The sequence below is a fragment of the Suricata suricatta genome, chromosome 6 (assembly GCF_006229205.1).
Source record: "Suricata suricatta isolate VVHF042 chromosome 6, meerkat_22Aug2017_6uvM2_HiC, whole genome shotgun sequence".
Classification (NCBI taxonomy): Eukaryota; Metazoa; Chordata; class Mammalia; order Carnivora; family Herpestidae; genus Suricata; species Suricata suricatta.
The window spans coordinates 116,625,290-116,644,161 of record NC_043705.1 but is presented as its reverse complement, the minus strand read 5'-3'; the positions used below and the strand labels follow the sequence as shown (position 1 = coordinate 116,644,161).

The 18,872-nt window shown below is 40.6% G+C and overlaps 1 protein-coding gene across 1 annotated transcript; it reads left to right on the top strand.

Annotated features, from left to right (window-relative positions):
- Positions 1–1,113: 1,113 nt before the first annotated feature.
- Positions 1,114–18,143, top strand: CARD6 (caspase recruitment domain family member 6). Its single transcript, XM_029941498.1, has 5 exons — positions 1,114–1,404; positions 2,768–3,331; positions 11,237–11,245; positions 13,157–15,030; positions 16,435–18,143. The coding sequence occupies exons 1-5, from the start codon at positions 1,122–1,124 to the stop codon at positions 17,158–17,160; spliced, it is 3,456 nt and encodes a 1,151-aa protein (XP_029797358.1). The 5' UTR covers positions 1,114–1,121; the 3' UTR covers positions 17,161–18,143.
- Positions 18,144–18,872: the final 729 nt, after the last annotated feature.

Sequence of the window (18,872 nt, the reverse complement as noted above, 5' to 3'; positions counted from 1 at the left end):
AAGCAGGCTCCACACCCAGTGCAGAGCCTGATGATGTGAGGCTCAGGAACTGTGAGATCATGACCTAAGCTGAGATCAAGAGTGAGACACTTAACTGACTAAGCCACCCAGGCACCCTGAAATTTGTATTTTTATCTATCAGTATTTATTTATTTATTGCTGCATGTGGTTGAAGGAGGGGCTCCTGGGGGGATGATGATCGACACAACGACCCTGTTCCCAAAGGCTGATGGCCAATGGAAACACCGTTCCCTCCAGCTGATGGCTGAGGGAACACAACGACCCACCGTTTCCAGGCATCCCGAGAAACGCATACGCCCCCAAAAGCTGACTAATGGAGACCGACCAAGAGTTCATGGCTAATGGCAAACTTGGTTAGGAACAGCATCTTATTTTATACCCTCCTTACAAGCATGGAGAGCACAGTAAACGTTTAGTCAGCAGTAAATGTTTTAACCAGAACAATAGATACAGATGGAGGACAGATCAGGAACTGCTTGTTGCAGTGCGTGGGCACTGACGCACTTGTCTGGTGACCAGGGAGGCTCTGTCCTGCACATTCTCCCTGGACCTTATGGCGTCGTGGTTCCTGATGCACTTGGCCTGCGACCAGGAAGGCTCCATCAGGCACGCCTGCCCTCCTGGGACTCCAACAAGTCCCAGGTTCCTGGGGTCCTGAAAACAGACCACGCAGGGACGGTGCCTCCCATTCCCCAGTGGCTGCAGATTGCCAGATTTCTCTCCAGAAAGAATTAAGCAATTCCTTTTTTATCACGAACAGAGCTCAGAGCAAGGAATGCCTAGTCCAAACTAAATTTCAAGGTAAACGTCTCAGAGGAATTGGCCCTGGGGTGAGTCAAGGTGAGACTGAGTCAAGTCATCAAAAGAGCAGATAATCCGTAGGGAGGCAGGCCTGGGTGGGTTTAGGGCTCCCCTCACCCCCACCCCGACCTTGCCCCACTGCCTTGGCTTGTTTGTACCTGCCCTCTCCAATGCTAGGTATCTTTGACCTGTTTAATCTTTGCCAAATAGAATTACTCTGCCATGTTTTTAGAACTTGTATTTATTTACTGTTGGACCGGTTTCGTAATCCATTTCCTGGTCTAGAGGACACAAGAACAATGGCTGCCAGCAGTGTTTCTTCAGAGATCGTAGAAAGAGAACGGAAAAAGATACTTGAAATCCTCCAACTAGATCCTGATTCTGTCTTAGATACATTAACCTCCCGGGGGCTGATTTCTGAGGAAGAGTATGAGACTCTGGAGAATGTTGCAGATCCCCTGAGGAAAAGTCGAAAGCTGTTAATTTTGATACAAAAAAGGGGAGAGGTGAGCTGTCAGCATTTTCTCAAATATTTACTTAGTACTTTTCCAGAGTCAGCTACCGTTTGTGGCTTACAGCACGGTAAGTTGGATTTCTGTACTTTTTTGGGGGTAAGAGTGACAAGGCAGATTTCCTGAAAAAATATTATTGCCTTCTGTTTTCATTTGTATATCTTCTGGAGATAATTTTCACTAACATATGATAAAGGGGAAAAGTGTTCAGGATTTTAAAAACAGAGAATAATTTTTTTTTTTTGGAGAACAATGTATTTTATTGGTTTAGGGGATTGATAGCTTTTTGTTCAAACTGTATCCCAAACTCGCAGTGTTTAGTGCTAGTATAAACTGGTTATTATTCAGTAAGTAAATTCATGGATATTTAACAACCCCAAGCCCCAAAGCGATATCTTTCATTTAGTATAGCCATTTTGGAAATAGCAGAAAAATGCTTTTTAGCACACGTAAATGGTGGATCAGTAACTTCATCTTTTTCTGTGATAAGCATACCTGGGGAAGCCTACTTTTCTGAAACAATTCAAAGGCTAATGCTTCAATGTTTAAAGATAATTAGTGGCAGGTGAGGGAGTAATTTTTCCAGAATGGATTTTTTTAATGACTTATTTCTTTTTTTTTAATGTTTTATTTATTTTTGAGAGAGAGAGAGAGCGATCAGAAGAGGGTCAGAGGGAGAAATAGAATCAGAAGACAGGCTCCAGGCTCTGAGTCAGCACAGAGCCCCAGGCGGAGCTCCAACTCACCAACCATGAGATCATGACCTGAGCCGAAGCCTGACGCCTAACCAACTGAGCCACCCAAGCGCACCCCAGAATGGATTTTTTAGTGATTCTCTACATTACCATTAGAGGCAGGTGTAGCTCCTTTTTCTAAAAATCAAAAAAATGTTGAAGATTATTTCAAGATATATTAGAGAGTAGAGGTACAGATAAAAAGGTTCACGTTAGCAGTCCCTAATGTAGAGGACAAGACCCATATGCTTAGAGAAATAGATATTATTATTTCTAGAACTTATGATTCCACATTAGAGCTATTTGCTTCCTGATTAGAAATTATGAGGATCAGATTTCATCAGCAATGGCTCTAGGAAATCTGACTTGGATTGTGTCACAGTAAATTCACAAGTAAGCACTATGTATAGGACTCAGATTTTCTCTTTCACTCATGTACTCTTTGAGTTTGCTGTGAAGAGCCAAACTTTTGAGCAAGGTAGGAATGTGAGCTGATTTTTTCCAGAGAAAGAAAGTAGGACAGTTGACTTGTTATTTATCGGGGAGATGCAAGGTATTCCTACCCTCCACTTTTGAAATAAAGAAGAGAGATGATGCTCAAGTTATTATAAAATATCTTGGAAACTCCAGTTATTATACAATTTTTTTGTTAATTTGGAAAAACAAAGTAACCCCCCCAAACTTCCTTGTTCTTTTCAGAATTTTTAGAACATGAGGATATAGAACCTCTTCAATCTATAGGGATAAGCAAGAATTCAGAAGATATTTTTTCCTCTGGAGAGAAAAAGGCCGAGAATCCTGAAATCACAGTGTTCTTCAAAGAGAAGGAACATCTGGATATGGGAATCTCTGAATCCCTCAGGGACACGAAAACTAGTTATAAGGAAGCTGTTGGGTCCTCAAGGGAAAACGAGGAGGAATACAACACAGGGAAAGTCATATCGCCTCATTTAGTTGAGAACGTTAAATACAAAATTCCAGCAACTATCAAGTATATACAGGATGGACAGCGATATGAGGAGCCAGATGATTCTTTGTACTTAGGAAAAGAGGAATATTTAGAATTTGTTGGACACTCTGAAGATGTAAAAATCTCTGTGGAAGAAGAGGATTCCAGCGATTTAGAGCATAGTGTCTATGATGGCAAAGAGGGCCCTGCATACCCAGAAACCTCCCAGTTCTCTGATGAAGAACAGAATTATGAGGATTCAGAAACCGGAATGTCATTGGAGGAGGACAAGGAGGAGGAGGAAAGGATGGAAGGTATGGCAATACTATGCGATAGTTAGGCAACAACTTCTTTTTAGGTTTCCATGACATAATGGGGAGAAGGGGTAAGGAAAGCACTAGAAAAGCAGCTACTCAGAAATTCCTTGTGCCTCTCTAGTTTGGAATTTTCTTCCGGGCGGGTTTGATAGGAAGTCCTAGGCCCTACAAATGACAGACAGTATAAGCAAAAATAAATACTGACTGTCATCTTATAGGTTTCTGCAGTCACCTCCATGATACATATAAGTTGCTACCCACTAATTTTAGGGGTTACCTTCTATTGGCTCAAATTAAGCCTTTGAAGTCATTTTAGTGCTTTTGTTACCAGTCGGAGGGATCTGGATACTATGGGCCTAACTACTGAAGTGAAAATCAGAGAGGAGCTTGTAATAATTGGATAAGATCCCAAAATGTTGGTACTTGGCTTGATCCAGTCATAAATTATCATCTTGATAAGGGAAATTATATTGGTATCTTGAATTGGAATATTTCTGAATGAAAATTCAAAAATATTAGAAATGCTTCACTTGGAGAGACATTGTGTATGAAAAATATCACCAAGTTCTGAGCAAAGAAGGGAAACATAGCTGTCATCTCACACTCAGTCCAAGTTGTGGAGATTCAGCATCCAGTTCTCCGTGGGAGAGCAGTAATGTCCTCCTCATCACATGCTTCCGGCTGCTGTAACAAAGTGCCATGAAGGAGGCAGCTTAAACAGTAAACAACACAGAAATCTGGCACCTCAGTTTGGAGGCTAGAAGTCTGAAATCAAGGTTGGTTACTTCTGAAGGCTGTAAAGGAGAATCTGTTCCTAGTTTCTGGCGGCTTGTTGGAAATCTTCGGCATTCTTTGGCTTATAAAAATATGCCTCTCATTTGCCCTCATTTCACATAGTTGTCTCCCTGGGTGTATTTCTCTAGGTCCAAATTTCCCTTTTTTATAAGGACATTAGTCATATTGGATTAGAGGCCACTCTAATGACCTCATCTTAACTAACTATATCTGCAGTGACTCTATTTTCAAATAATATCACATCCTGAGGCACTAGGGTGGGGGGAGGTAGGAATTCCACACAAGAATTTGAGGGGTACATAATTTAACCCACAACACAATTTTTTTTCTTTTCAAATTTTTATTTGAATTGTAGTTAGTTAACACACAGTGCAATATTGGTTTCAGGAGTAGAATTCAGTGATTCATCACTTACATACACACCCAGTCCTCATCATGAAAGTGCCCTCCAATATCCATCGCCCATCTAGCCCATCCCCTGCCCACTTCCCTCCATCAACACTCACTTTGTTCTCTATTTTAAGTCTCTTGTGGTTTGTTTTCCTCTCTCTTTTTTTTTTATTTATCCCCCCGCCATGTTCATCTGTTTTATTTCTTAAATTCCACATGTGATTGAAATTATATGGTATTTGTCTTTCTCTGAGTTATTTCACCTAGCATAATGTACTCTAAGAGCTTCATCCACATCATTGCAAATGACAATATTTAAATCTTTTTTTTCAGTTAAAATTTTTATTAATGTTTATTTTTGAGAGAGAGGGACAGAGCATGAGTGAGGGAAGAGCAGAGAGAGGGGGAGACACAGAATTGAAGCAGGCTGCAGGCTCCAGGCTCTGAGCTGTCAGTACAGAGCCCCTGTGGGGCTCGAACTCATGATCATGAGATCATGATTTGAGCTGAAGTTGGGTCCTTAACTGCCTGAGCCAACATGCTCCCCAATATTTCATTCTTTTGAGAGAGAGAGAGAGAGAGAGAGAGAGCGCGAGCGAGCGAGCATGAGCATGAGCATGGGATGGGCAGAGAGAGAGGGAGAAAGAGAATCCCAAACAGGGTCTGCACTGTTCGCACGGAGCCTGACACAGGGTTTGATCTCACAAATTGAGATCAAGACCTGAGCTAAAATCAAGAGTCAGACACTTAAATGACTGAGCCACCCAGGCAACCCAGGCCTCATTCTTAATTTTTTAAAATTTATTGACATATTTTTCTTACTGTGTAGGGTTGAGTTAATTATTCATGGCATAGTATCATCATTATACTGTAAAAAGTCCCTGTTATCTGTTTATCTCATTTTTTCTTTATTCCCTAATCCCCTTATCCCATAGGTAACATTCTAATACTATGATGTATTTCTTGTATGTTACTGTTTACATTGTATGATCTTTTCTGTATCATTTTGGTACAGTATTTAGTGTACCAAAAGTGCTGCATAACAAAGCTTATCAAAATTCAGTTGCTTCAGACAGTGTGTATTATTGTTCATGTGTCTGTAGTTGGCTGGGCAGTTCTGATCTTTCCTGGAGTTCCTCATGTATCTGTGGTCAGCTGCCTATAGACTAGTCTGTCATCTTCTAGCAGGCTAGTCTGGACTCATTCTCAGGCTAGGTGGGGCATATTCTTATAGTGAGGACAGAGAAATAATAGAAGGCAAGAGGGAGAGAGAGAGGGAAAGATAGAAAAGAAGGCTTAGACTCAGAACTGTCATGCCATCTGTATTAGTTTCCTAGGGCTTGTGAAAGTCCTACACAAGGGTGGCTTAGGACAAGGGAAATTTATTGTCTCACAGTTATGGGGGCCAGAGTTGAAACCAAGTTGTTAGCAAGGTCAAGGCCTCTCTGCAGACATTAGGGAAGGAGCTGTTCTAGTTCTTTCTCTGGTTTCTGGTAGCCTCAGCTATTCCCTGGCTTTAGATGACCATCTTCTCTCTGTGTGTCTTCAAAACATTTTCCCTCCACGCATGTCTCTGTTTTCAAATTTCCCCTTTGTAAGGACATCAGTCTTACTGGATGGGAGCTCACCCAATGACCTCATTGTATTTTGACCTCTGTAAAGATCTTATTTACAAATAAGGCTACATTCTGAGGTACTGGGAACTTCAACACAATTTTTTGAGGGGCGGGGGGAAGCACAATTCAACCCATAACATCATCACTTCTGCAAAATTCTGTTGGCCAAAGTATGTCACACAAAGACAGCACAAATTCAATAGTTGGAAAAAATAGATACCACTTCTTTCAAAGTAATATTGCAGAAAGCCATTAACTGGGGCTATTTTTTTTTTTTTTTAATTTTTAAAACTGTTAGCAAAACAGTTCAAGAAAATTCTCAGTAACAATGCAGTTCTGACTTGCAATGTAATTTTAATAACTAGCCAATCCAATCTAGTTGACTGGAGGCATGAGGCCAACCTCTGTCTTTTTCCTCTGTAATATTTATGCAGCTAAGAACTGAAAAAAAAAAAAAAACCCAAATGTATCTGAATCAAAGGAGAAGAATCATCATGGTTTTTTATTATGTTAAATTTCATGACAAAAAAATACCACAGTGTGGAATCTAAGTCTCAGGAAGGCTTAAGGTCAACTTGTGTGGAGACTGTAGCAATCAGCCCCCTTGCCTTCCAGCTTACAGTTGAGTTCATCCCGTGGTAGGAATATTTATCATTTCCTGTGCCCTTTCTTCCTGAAGATGTAACTTTTCATGTGATATTGTTTCCCTTTAGCTGGAAGACTGTTTATTTATTATTTCTTTTTTAAATTTCTTTTAGTGTAAGTCCATTAGTAGGAAATTCTCTTAGTTTTTGCTTTTTGAAAAATGTCTTTATTTTGCCTTCATTCCGGAAGGATATTTTTGTTAGATATTGACAGTTTTTCTTTTTTTTTTTTAATTTTTTTTTATGTCTTTTATTTATTTTTGAGGGACAGAGAGAGACAGCGCGAGCAGGGGAGGGTCAGAGAGAGAGGGAGACACAGAATCTGAAGCAAGTTCCAGGCTCTGAGCTAGCTGTTAGCACAGAGCCTGACGCGGGGCTCGAACCCACAACCGTGAGATCATGACCTGAGCTGAAGCCGGCCGCTCAACCGACTGAGCCACCCAGGCGCCCCTGACAGTTTTTCTGCCGTCAGCACTTTCTGGATGCCATTCCTGTCTTTTGGCTTCCATTGTTTCTGATGCTAAGTCTGCAGTTATTTTATCATTGTTCCCTGTTATCTTTTCTCCTTAAAATATTTTTAGCAGTTGACTCAGATGGTTAGATATGATTTTCTTTGTTTCTATCTTCCTTAGGATTTGCAGAATCTGTAAAACTTTTTTTTTCAAAAAAATTTAATGTTTATTTATCTTTGAGAGAGAGAGAGAGAGAGAGAGAGAGAGAGAGAGCTTGAGTGGGGGAGGAACAGAGAGAGAGAGAGAGAGAGAGAGAGAGAGAGAGAGAGAGAGAGAGAATCTGAAGCAGGTTCCAGGCTCTGAGCTGTTAGCACAGAGCCTGATGAGGGACTCAAACCCATGAACAGTGAAATCATGACCTGATCTGAAGTTGAATGTTTAACCGACTGAACCGACCAGGTGCCCTTCAAAAAAATTTTTTTTAAGTAGGTTCCACACGCAGCATGGAGCCCAACACAAAGCTTGACCTCATGACTCTGAGATCATGACCTGAGTTGAGATCAAGAGTCAGATGCTTAACTGACTGAGCCACCTAGGCGCCCCTCAATATATTTTTTTAAAGCTCCTTTCATTTTTTCCATATGGTTTCCCAATCTTACACATACTTTTGTAAGTTTTTATTTAAATTCCAGTTAGCATACAGTGTGATATTAGTTTCATGCGTACAATACAGTGATTCAATACTTAGATATATCACCCCTTGCTCATCACAAGTACATACCTTAATCCCCACCCCCTGTTTCCCCCAACACCCCACCCACCTCCCTCTGATGACCATCAGTGTGTTCTCTGTAGTTAAGAGTCTGGTTCTTGGTTTGCCTCTCTCTTTTTTCCCCCTATGTGGTATTTGTCTTTCTTTGACTTGTCTCACGGAGAATAATACTCTGTAGCTCCATTTATGTCATGGGAAACATCAAGATTTCCTTCTTTTTTTTTTTTTTAAGTTTATTTATTTTGAGAAAGAGAGAGGGAGCGCAGGGGAAGGGCAGAGAGAGGGAGAGAGAGACTCTCAAGCAGGATCCATGCTGTCAGCACAGAGCCCAATCCGAGGCTTGATCCCACAAACTGTGAGATCATGACCCGAGACAAAATCAAAAGTCAGACACTTAATTGACTGAGTCACTCAGGGGCCTCTCCTTATGTTTTTATACTCCATCATATCCAGGTTTCCAGTCTGTTGTTTCCCCAGACCCAGGATTAGGGTTTGGTTTACAGCTAGAGAGAGGGCTTTCCATACCATCCAGGTCTCAGCTGAAAACAGCTTGAAAATGAGTAGAAAAAACACAGCGTCCATGAAATCTGGAAGGAAAAAAAAAAGAGTCAGGCCACTGAACACTTTGAAGGCCAGGATAGGAAATCTGGACATTGTTTGGAGGTGAGGTTAGAAGGGTAGGGAGAACACTGATAGTATTTGAAAAATAACATGATCGAAACTACATTGAGGCAAATGGCTAAACATGGGGGGAAATCAAATCTCTACCTCATACTGTATAACAGTTTCCAGCTGGATGAAATATATATCTATGTATGTATAATGAAATAAAATTACTATAAAAATATATAAATATTTATAAAATCTTGGGGTTTTCCTTTAAAGCGTGATACCACAGGATAACCTGGGGGCACTCTTTTTAAACTTGATACTCAAGAAAGAAAGAAAGAAAGATTGACAGATTTAGATGAAAAGACTAGAAACATATGCACATGTAAAACACCATAACCAAAGAAGAAACTCAAATGATAATTGGAAAAATATATTTGGAAATAAATAAAATAGATTAAGGATTGCTATCCTGAATATATAAATATAGCTCATAAAGGTCAGTCTGAAAATAGAAAAATGGGGTAAAATATTTGAACAGCCAATTCATAAAAGATAAAATATTAAATAACCAAGCAAAATGGGGAACCCCCCCAACATTTCTAATAATAATAGAAAAGTGTAAGTTAAAACGAGAATGTCCTTCTTTACTTACCAGTCTGGCGAAGGATGGCGGCACTGTAGTTGCCGACCCCAAAGCCCGCCCAGCCCCTTCCCTGCTAACAGGCTCATAGTTATGTTTTCAGATTGGTCAGAGGTCCAATGTCCGCAGTGAAGGCAGCTCCAGCCCCCATTTCCGGGGTAAATGTGAGGCCAGGTTCCACTGAAGGCTAAGCCAGCCAGAAGCCCGCTGGGAAGACTCTCCTCCCTAAACTCAGCGTCGCTGCAATCCCATGAGATTTCTCTAGCATGTTCACTTCCCCATTTCCCCAAATTCTGCCCCACGACTTCATCCATCGCCCCTAAACTCTACCTTCTACCCACCCACCCCATCCCCACCCCTGTAGCCCACAACCTTGCCTTGTACCTGAATGAGCAAAATCAAAGCAATCAAGATCTCATCATTTTCACACCATCCTCTGTCAGCCTCTGTGAGTCGCCTCTCCTCGCACCCCATCAAACAGCAAACCTTTGCTTGGATTCTGTCCCCTCTCCTTCCTCAAGGACTTACCTCCTACATTTCTTTCCCTCTCCTGCATGGGTTCTTTTTCTCTATTTAATTGTCTCCATGATCTTCTCTAGCTGATCATTCACACACATATGCACTATTATCTCCCACCCTAAAAAGAAAGCAAACAAAAATGAACCATAAAATATTTTTTGGAGAGTCCTGTCCCCTCTGGCTATGACCCCAGTGCTTAGCTTCCCTGTCATACCCAAGTTTCCAATATCACCCCCAAAAACCAGAGACTGCCAGGGAGATCGAGTCACGCATGCAAAAGCAAAGGGCTTATGACGAGTTTAGGCTGGCTGAGCCTAAGCTCCGGCTCACAGACTTCACCAACACAGTGGATCCATGCGGAGAGCCTGTAAAACTTTTTTTTAAAAACCAAATTGGGAAAATCTTCAGCCATTATTTATCCAAATATTGTTTTCTGGCCCATTTGTTCCCTCCTCTTTTTCTGACACTTCGAGTACATGTACGTTAAAGGTTTTGATATTGTTCTATGGGTTCTATGGCTTTATCTATTTTTTGTTTAATATTTTTGCCTCTCTATTCATCAGATTGGATCATTTCCATTGATGTATCCTTAAGTATACTGACCATCTTCTGTCACTTCCAATTTGCTGTTAAGTCCGTTTACTGATTTTTTAAAAATTTAGATATTGTGATTTTTAATTCTAGAATTTCTACTTTGGAAATATTTTCTATTTTTTCCTGGGATTCCTATTTAATGATTCATTATGAGTTATTTTATTTTATATTCTTATGAGTAGATAAGACAGCTGCTTTGAAATTCTTATGTCCTAGGGGCATCTGGGTGGCTCAGTCAGTTAAGTGTCTGATTCTTGATTTTGGCTCAGGTCATGATCTCACAGTTCATGAGATTGAGTCCCATGTCAGGCTCTGTGCTGACAGCACAGAGCTTGTTTGGGATTTTCTCTCTCCGTCACTCTCTGCCCCTCCCCTGCTCACACACACTCACTTTCTCTATCAAAATAAATAAATACGCATTACAAAAAATAAAGTAAAATTCTTACATCCTAAATCTAACATCTGGGTAAGTTTCCATTGATGGAGTATGGGTTATAGTTTCTGTTTCTTTCTATGTCTGTCAACTTTGGATTATGTCCTAAATATTGTGTATGATAGGTTGTAGAGACTCTGGATTGTTAAATATCTCCAAAGAGTCTTAGCTTTTTTTTGCCTGTTGTTCATTTCCAAATAACCTAACTGGACTCTAATTCAAAATTCTCCTTTCAGTGGGTGGCAGCTAAAATCATTTCTTTTTGCTGTAGGTGGGCTATTTTTATAAATTTTAAGTTCACAAAAATATATTGGGGTCTAGATATCATTGCTTCTTAACTTTTTTCTTTTTATCCATTTCTGTGCATATTGACTGCATCATTGCTGCTATGTGCAAGATTTATTTACTCTGTTGCATCTTGGTGTGGTGTCCCAGATGAGCTCCGTAAGTAGTCAGGGAGACTGACAAGTCCTCATCTTGTCAGTTCTAGTATGGTGGCCTGGGCTTTGTGGGCACTAGTTTTTGTGCTGAAGAAACAGAGGATTGTTGTCCAAAGGCAAGACAGGTGATAGGCAAGAGTGGCACCTAGAAGCTTTCCTGCAGTCTAGCCTCTCACCACCTCCCCTGGGAACACTTTTTACTCACCCCCGCTCCTCCCTCACCTCTTACCCCAACACACACTCCACTTCAAGCAACCTTTAGACTGTCCAAGGATTTCCTAGAGTTATCTTTGCTAATCCTTGAAAGCCACACTTTCCTCTCACTTCTGCTGTTTCTTCCTGGCTATTTTTATAAAAAATCCAAGAAGCTGATGCTCGTTTGCCATCTACCAGGAGTAGAAAAGTGCTTTCTGATCTTCTTTCTCTACTAAGCACTCTCTCTGTATAGTGCTCTGAGATGGCTAGGAGGTATATTAGAAAATGGAAGATTAGGAGAAAGTAGGTATAGCACATAAATTCTGAGAAAACTTTAATGGACATAAAATATTTCATTTCTTCAAACTGTAGCAAGAGATACATTTAAGAAAGAAATCAGGGGTGCCTAGGTGGCTTAGTTGGTTGAGGGTCCAGCTTTGGCTCAGGTCATGATCTCAGGGTTTGTGAGTTGACCCATGTTGGGCTCTGTGATGACAGCTCAGAGCCTGCAGCCTGCTCTGGATTCCGTGTCTCCTTCTTTCTCTCTGTGCCTTTCCCCTGCTCATGCTTGCTCTTGCTCGCTCTCTCTCAGGAATAAATAAACATTAAAAAATTTTAATTTTAAAATTAAAAAATTAAAAAACAGAAAGAAAGAAAGAAAGAAAGAAAGAAAGAAAGAAAAGAAAGGAAGGAAGGAAGGAAGGAAAGAAAGAAAGAAAGAAAGAAAGAAACCAGTATCAGGGCACCTGGGTGGCTCAGTCAGTTAAGCAACAGACCCTTGATTTCAGCTCAGGTTGTGATCTCACTGTTTGTGAGTTTAACCCTGCATTTGACTCTCTGCTCACAGCATGGAGACTGCTTTGGATCCTTTGTCTTTGTCTTTCTACCTCTCCCCTGTATGCACTCTCTCTCAAAAATAAACATTAAAAAATATTTTTAATTAAAAATATTTTTTAATGTTTATTTATTTTTGAGAGAGAGACACACACAGAGTGTGAGCGGGGGAGGGTCAGAGAGAGAGGGAGACATAGAATCAGAGCCTGAATTGGGGCTCGAACCCACGAACTGTGAGATCCTGACCTGAGCTGAAGTTGGCGGCTTAACCAACTGAGCCACCTAGGCACCCCTAAAAAATTCTTTGGAAAGTCAGTATCAACCTAGAGAATCCTCATACATGCATATCATGAAACATTAATAAGGTTTTTTCATCACTGCATACAAATATTCACCAAAAGATTGGAAAACCTAAATGATTTTTAGTAGACCATGGTTAAATAAGTAATGCTCCATCCAAATCATGAAGTATGGAGTACGGTGGATTAGCTAAAAATAAATTAAGTCAATCTCTATACAAACTGACTTGGAAGGTATTTGCAAAGAACACCATTAAATGAAAAGAAGTTGAAGAATCATTTGTTTAGTATAATACAATTTATGTAAAAATAAAATAGCATCCACTGAACCAAACAACATATTTCTCTGTAGGCATGCATTACTTACGTACTTGCATAGAAAAAGGATGGGAAGCAAGCATACCTAACATTTTGGCATCTCTTAGAAGGAAAATGGAATTGGCAGAGTGGCAAAAGGGAACTTTCACTTTATTTGTATCATTCCATCTTCTTACAGTGAAAAAGTCAATTACTTATTGATTTTTAAGTCAGTGAAGGCAGCTTAGATTCTGAATGTGACATTCACGAAATATCTTTTTTCCCCACAGAAAGAAAAAAGGTGTGTAAAGATGTCCTGTCATGTTTGAACATGGATAGGAGCAGAAAGCTTCTGCCAGATGTTGTCAAACAATTCTCCTTAGATCGAGGATGTATGTGGACACCAGAGACTCCAGGAGACTTAGCCTGGAATTTCCTGATGAAAGTTCAAGCGCTGGATGTGACAGCCAGAGATACGATCCTCAGACACAAGGTTCCACGTGAGGGTAACGAAGAGGAACTGCTGGCCGGAGTGGAGAATCTGGAAATTAGAGACATACAAACCATTAATCCCTTTGATGTTCTTTGTGCCTCTATGCTCTGTTCAGAGAGCTCGTTGCAACGCGAAGTCATGTCAAACATGTATCAGTGCCGGTTTGCTCTTCCCCTGCTCCTGCCAGATGCAGAAAACAACAAAAGCATCTTAATGCTGGGGGCCATGAAGGGCATTGTGAAGAAATGGTCAACACAGTCTTCAGGAGGCCCCACAGGGGATACAGAAAACTGTCTGACTCTCATGAAAATACCTGTCATCTCTTTTGTGCGCCTCGGATACTGTAGCTTCTCCAAGTCCAGAATCCTCAACATGCTGCTTAGCCCTGACCAACTAAAATCACACAAAATCTTTCTCCATCAGGATTTTACTGTTCCAGTGTTGCCCCGGCAAATCTCTGACGGTCTGGTAGAGATAATGTGGCATTTTCCTGATAGTGATGGTCTAAAGGAAAATCCTAGTGTGTTCCAAAAGCCTGTTGCTCTGGCCAATCTTCGTGGAGATCTAGAAAGGTTTTGGACTCAGTTTGGTTTCTTGGTGGAAGTTTCCTCAGCTGTGTTTTTTTTCACTGACTACCTAGGTGAGAAGGAGTGGGACTTGCTCATGTTTTTAGGAGAAGCTGCCATGGAGAGATTCTACTTTGTCCTCAGTCCTCAGGCCCAGAAGAGTGAAGAGACACAGCTTTTCCAGAGGGCTCTGAAGTTGAAGCCATCACAACTACTGTTTTGGGAAGGGGAAGAAGCTGGGGAGAGCGGGAAGAATATTGGGGGTCTTCAAGCTGCTCTCCAGGAAGTGATGTCCTCTTCACTCAGATGTGTGTCCATGGAGGACATGGGCTCCCTGGCCAGGGAGCTGGGAATCCAGGTAGACGAAGACTTCGAGAATGTTCAGGGGCTTCAAACTCCCACTAGTGAAAATTTGTCTGGAACAGTTAATGATGAGAGACAACAAAGACATAGTCAGTCAGAAAGCTCATGTGACAGCCCAGCTGTGATGTCTGTAAGAGAGCCTGGGGCTATACAGAATCTCCAGAATTTCTACCTGCCCCCAGCATTCATGCCTCATCGGGAAAATTCCTGTCTTTTACCAGGCAGAATTGGGGGTAACTTTAACCATGTTTCCTTGAAAGCCCCCTGGGCTATGGGCTCCCACTTTTGGTCAGAGCAGGGGTCAAAGTGGTTCCGTCCCTGGCCCTTTCATAAAACAAGGGCCTATGGTCAAGGTAAGAGTTTTGGGTTTCGGTGCCTCCAACCCCAGAGATTTTATTCACCTGAAAGATTCACGAAATTTTCAGGAACTGCTTGGGGACATCCCATGACTAAAACAATTGGAAGACCACCAAGACTCGTGTCTCAGCATTTACAGGCCTGGCCCAGGAGACCACAGACAATGGGAGCTCTTGAAAGGTCTGGGGCAGTGGTCTCCCAGGGAGGTCACTCCCACTCCCCGGGTTTGCAGCCAGCAGAAGCAGCTGGGAAGCCACAGCCTAAGCAAGCCTATGTCCATAGAACACAGCCACCAAGGGCAACTGGGAAACCTATGAAAACAACATCTCATATTGAAGGTTTTTACTCTCAGGCCTTTCAACCAACAGGAGCCACACAAAAACCTGTAAGACCTGCTTCTCCTCAAGGATCCAAACTGAAGACACAGGATGGGCCTTTAAATCCAGCCTTCCAAATGGGATCCTATCCCAGGTCCAATAGCAAATGTTTGCCCAGCTCTCAGTTTAAACCCAGTCAGCTCAATCCTTCCCAGGTCAAACACTCTCAACCTGTGCCCTCTCAACCGAAGCCCACTCAAACAAAACCCACCGAGCACCGGCCCTCCCATGCTAAACCCTCTCCACCCAAACCCACTCAGCCCAAACCATGCCCATCCCAACCCTCCCACTGTAAACCTCAGGCCAGGACCACTCAACCCAAGTCATCTAAGACTAGTCCTGCACAGGCTAAGGCATACCATGCAAGAGCAGGGCCCAAGAGGGCTGGGAAACATTAAGGCACCTCCTCTAGAGACCTATGAAACGTATCCTTAACCCAGGCCACTGCTATCAGATGGTAACCGAAAGAAGAGTGGTAGTGATGGTAAGAGACCACTGGGAAACCTATTACTAGCCTGACACAGAAATAGAAAAGATATACACAGCCTAACCGATATCATTAAAATATTTGTAAGAATATTCTCCCAGCAGGAAAAACATGAAAAAAATTAATAGTAGAATCAAGGAGTAAATAAATGAACTAAATCCTAAATGAGTATTAGGTAATATGTAACCTGAATCTCAGGAATGGGGCCGTTGAGATCAGTCCATAAAATAAGGCTCAGGCTACCTCAGTGTTGTAAGAAAAGTTGCTCTAAATGTTGGCTGCTCCTGAAGTGTGTTGGTCAAAACTTTTTGGTCAATATCAGCTACTAAGCAGATAATGCTGTTTATTTGGGGGATGTTTAAATCAACTTACTTGTGATAATAGTTTCAATTGGCTTGGATAATATAACTCTCTCATTTGACCCTTATGTATAGAAATAATGAATTAACAACCAATGATATAAATTGTTTTGCATTAACTTGGGATTTGACTATGTTTTATACTTAAAATATTTGTAATAGTTAAGATAATTTAGCTTATTAGAAGATCTGATACATTAGCCTCATGATTCCATCTTAAAATGTATACTTGAGTTTTTAATTTTAGAGTCGTGACTTTTTAAGTTGAAAAGATTAAGATAGGTGTACAAAGCTTGTAAAAAGCATTGAAATGTTTAACAGAACTTAAAATTTACAAAATATACAATTTTAATCCATTGGATTTATTACTCTCCTAAACATATAGTAAGTTCTGCTATTTAGAAGGATAAGTAAAAGGAATATATTGAATTTAGAGTATTTAAGCAAGTTTAATTATAAATGACACCATATATTAATAAAAGGCCACTTTAAAGTTCATGTTTAAGTTCACTAGATGGCTCGCCTCCTCCTCCGCCCTGTCCTGACTCTCTCTCTCCTTCCCTCAGAGGATGTCCTCCTTCCAGCTCAACATCAGCCCACTCAAGGAGCCGCTCGGCTTCATCAAGGTCCTCGAGTGGGTGTCTTCTATCTTTGCTTTTGCCACCTGTGGAGGTTTTAAGGGCAAAACAGAAATTCAAGTGACTTGTTCTAAACCTAATGAAACTAAAACGATCACAGCTGCTTTTGGCTATCCATTCAGGTTGAATGAAGCATTAATTCAGGCATTTCCGGATGCAAACGTGTGTGATGTAAATTGGAAAAATTACGTCCTAATTGGAGATTACTCTTCTTCTGCGCAGTTCTACGTTACGTTTGCAGTCTTTGTCTTCCTGTACTGCTTAGCTGCCCTCCTGCTCTATGTTGGTGATACGAATCTGTATCGGGATAGTCGAAAACTTCCCATGATTGACTTTGTTGTTACTCTTGTGGCCACTTTTCTGTGGTTGGTGAGCACTTCAGCCTGGGCCAAAGCTCTTACAGATATTAAAATAGCGACTGGTCACAGTATTGTCAAGGAACTTCCACCTTGTAACCAGCAAGAAGTGACATGTTCTTTTGGCTCTGTGACTAGTATGGGATCCCTAAATGTGTTCGTGATCTTTGGCTTTCTGAATATGATACTTTGGGGAGGAAATGCATGGTTTGTGTACAAGGAGACCAGTTTACACAGTCTGTCAAATACTTCTGCTTCCCACAGCCAAGGAGGTATTCCACCTCCTTCTGGAATATGATTAAAGGGAGAAATACACTGTACGAAGTCTACGTCTATACTTTGACCTGTTGCCAACATCTTGAGAAGCATTATTTGTTTCTAATAAAAGTAATGGCTTTTTCAATAAATTGGTGGGTTTAAATTTTGCTGCTTTTTTATATAAAGCCTGTGTCTTTCCTAGAAATTTAAGATGTAAATGTATTCTCACATGTAAATTTGAAAATTTAGGAGCCTATTATGAGATGATACACATTTTTAAATGACTGATTATTTCTTTACTAAGTTGTTTGCCTTCCAAAGTGTTTACACCTTAAGCCTTAACATATGTCTTTACTCAGAAAAGAGTTACATTATTATATCATAATAGGAGGAAAAATCTCTATTTGGAATATACACTACTGTAAGTTTGTACAGATCATATTATGTAAGACTTGTCTTTGTTTAAGAAAGCCTTGATTACATATCATATTTAGGAAAAACATTTAGTTCAGAATTTGTATCTGAACATTGTTTATATGTTATGAAAAACTTTTACTTGCAAAGACTGGTTGTATGTTTTATTTCTGTTTTTCTAAGTGACCTACAGTACTTAATAGGTGTACTAAAATTGTTTTGGGAACGGGGTTTGGAAATTTCTGATAGGTGTATAGTTAAGTTAGTGATTCTGTCGCACGAGGCAGAAACTTCCATTATGTTGGTTGTTTAACAGGCTTGCTATAGAAGTAGAAAGAACGTGGTTCACCTCGAGACTTCGATATGTCCAGGCATTACTCTCAGTGGTGTCTGTCTGCTGTCCTCTGTTGCTCGTGCTGCTTAAGTGCAGCCTGAGACCTGGTCTCCTTGCAAGCAGAATAAAATAAGGCACCTGTTCTTGCAGACCCTTTCATAGGGTTAAGTTTAAGATCGCCTTTTGCTTTTGAAACATTTAACCTTTAGATTCAATGAAGTTGCTATTTTGAGTGTAGCGTTGATATTGTGAAAATAAATGCAATTTGGATTTCATGTTTCTTCATGTTCATTCTTCTTGCACAAGTGGATGATTAAGGAATTATGCATCATAAACAGGAATTTAAGTGAGCTGTATTATGGGTGCACTGTCTTTGTGCACACATTTGAGTATATTCTAAATGCAGGGATTATTCACATTTTGCTTCCTAACTTTTTGTTGTAAAGGGCCAGATTTCATATTCTTACCACATGATTGTTTATATGTGAAGCACATCTTGCTATTGCCTTATCTTTGTTGCTTTTGTTCATGGTAAGAATTGTCAATATGAGAATGTATATCTTTTATGCAACAAACTTAATAAAGAAGTTAAAAGAAAAAAATAAAGTTCACTAGATGTAGAAATAAAATAATATTTGTAAATATTAAGTGTAAGGCATAGGAGTAGGAAGTGAGAAGATATGCAAAGAGAATGAGAAACCCTACTGTAGTTGTGAGACCCTATACATCTGTTTCCTCTTTACTATAAAACTATAAGCTTATTGGAGTGCCTGGTGGCTCAGTCAGTTGAGTGTCCAACTCCTGATATCAGCTCAGGTCATGATCCCAGGGTTGCGGGATCAAGCCCCACAACCAGGCTCTGTGCTGAGCATGGAACCTACTTAAGATTCTCTCCTTCTTGGGAAATACATATCAAAACCACAAAACCACAGTGAGGTACCACCTCACACCTATGAGAATGGCTAAAATTAACAACTCAAGAAACAACAGATGTTGGTGAGGAT

What these genes read in the sequence shown, in the direction of transcription:
- CARD6 (XM_029941498.1), top strand. Translation starts at nt 1,122, where the DNA reads ATGGCTGCCAGCAGTGTTTCTTCAGAGATCGTAGAAAGAGAACGGAAA. An exon ending in CGTTTGTGGCTTACAGCACG is followed by an intron (nt 1,405 to 2,767) that starts GTAAGTTGGATT and finishes TGTTCTTTTCAG; the next exon opens with AATTTTTAGAACATGAGGAT. An exon ending in CAGGAGCCACACAAAAACCT is followed by an intron (nt 15,031 to 16,434) that starts GTAAGACCTGCT and finishes TCCTTCCCTCAG; the next exon opens with AGGATGTCCTCCTTCCAGCT.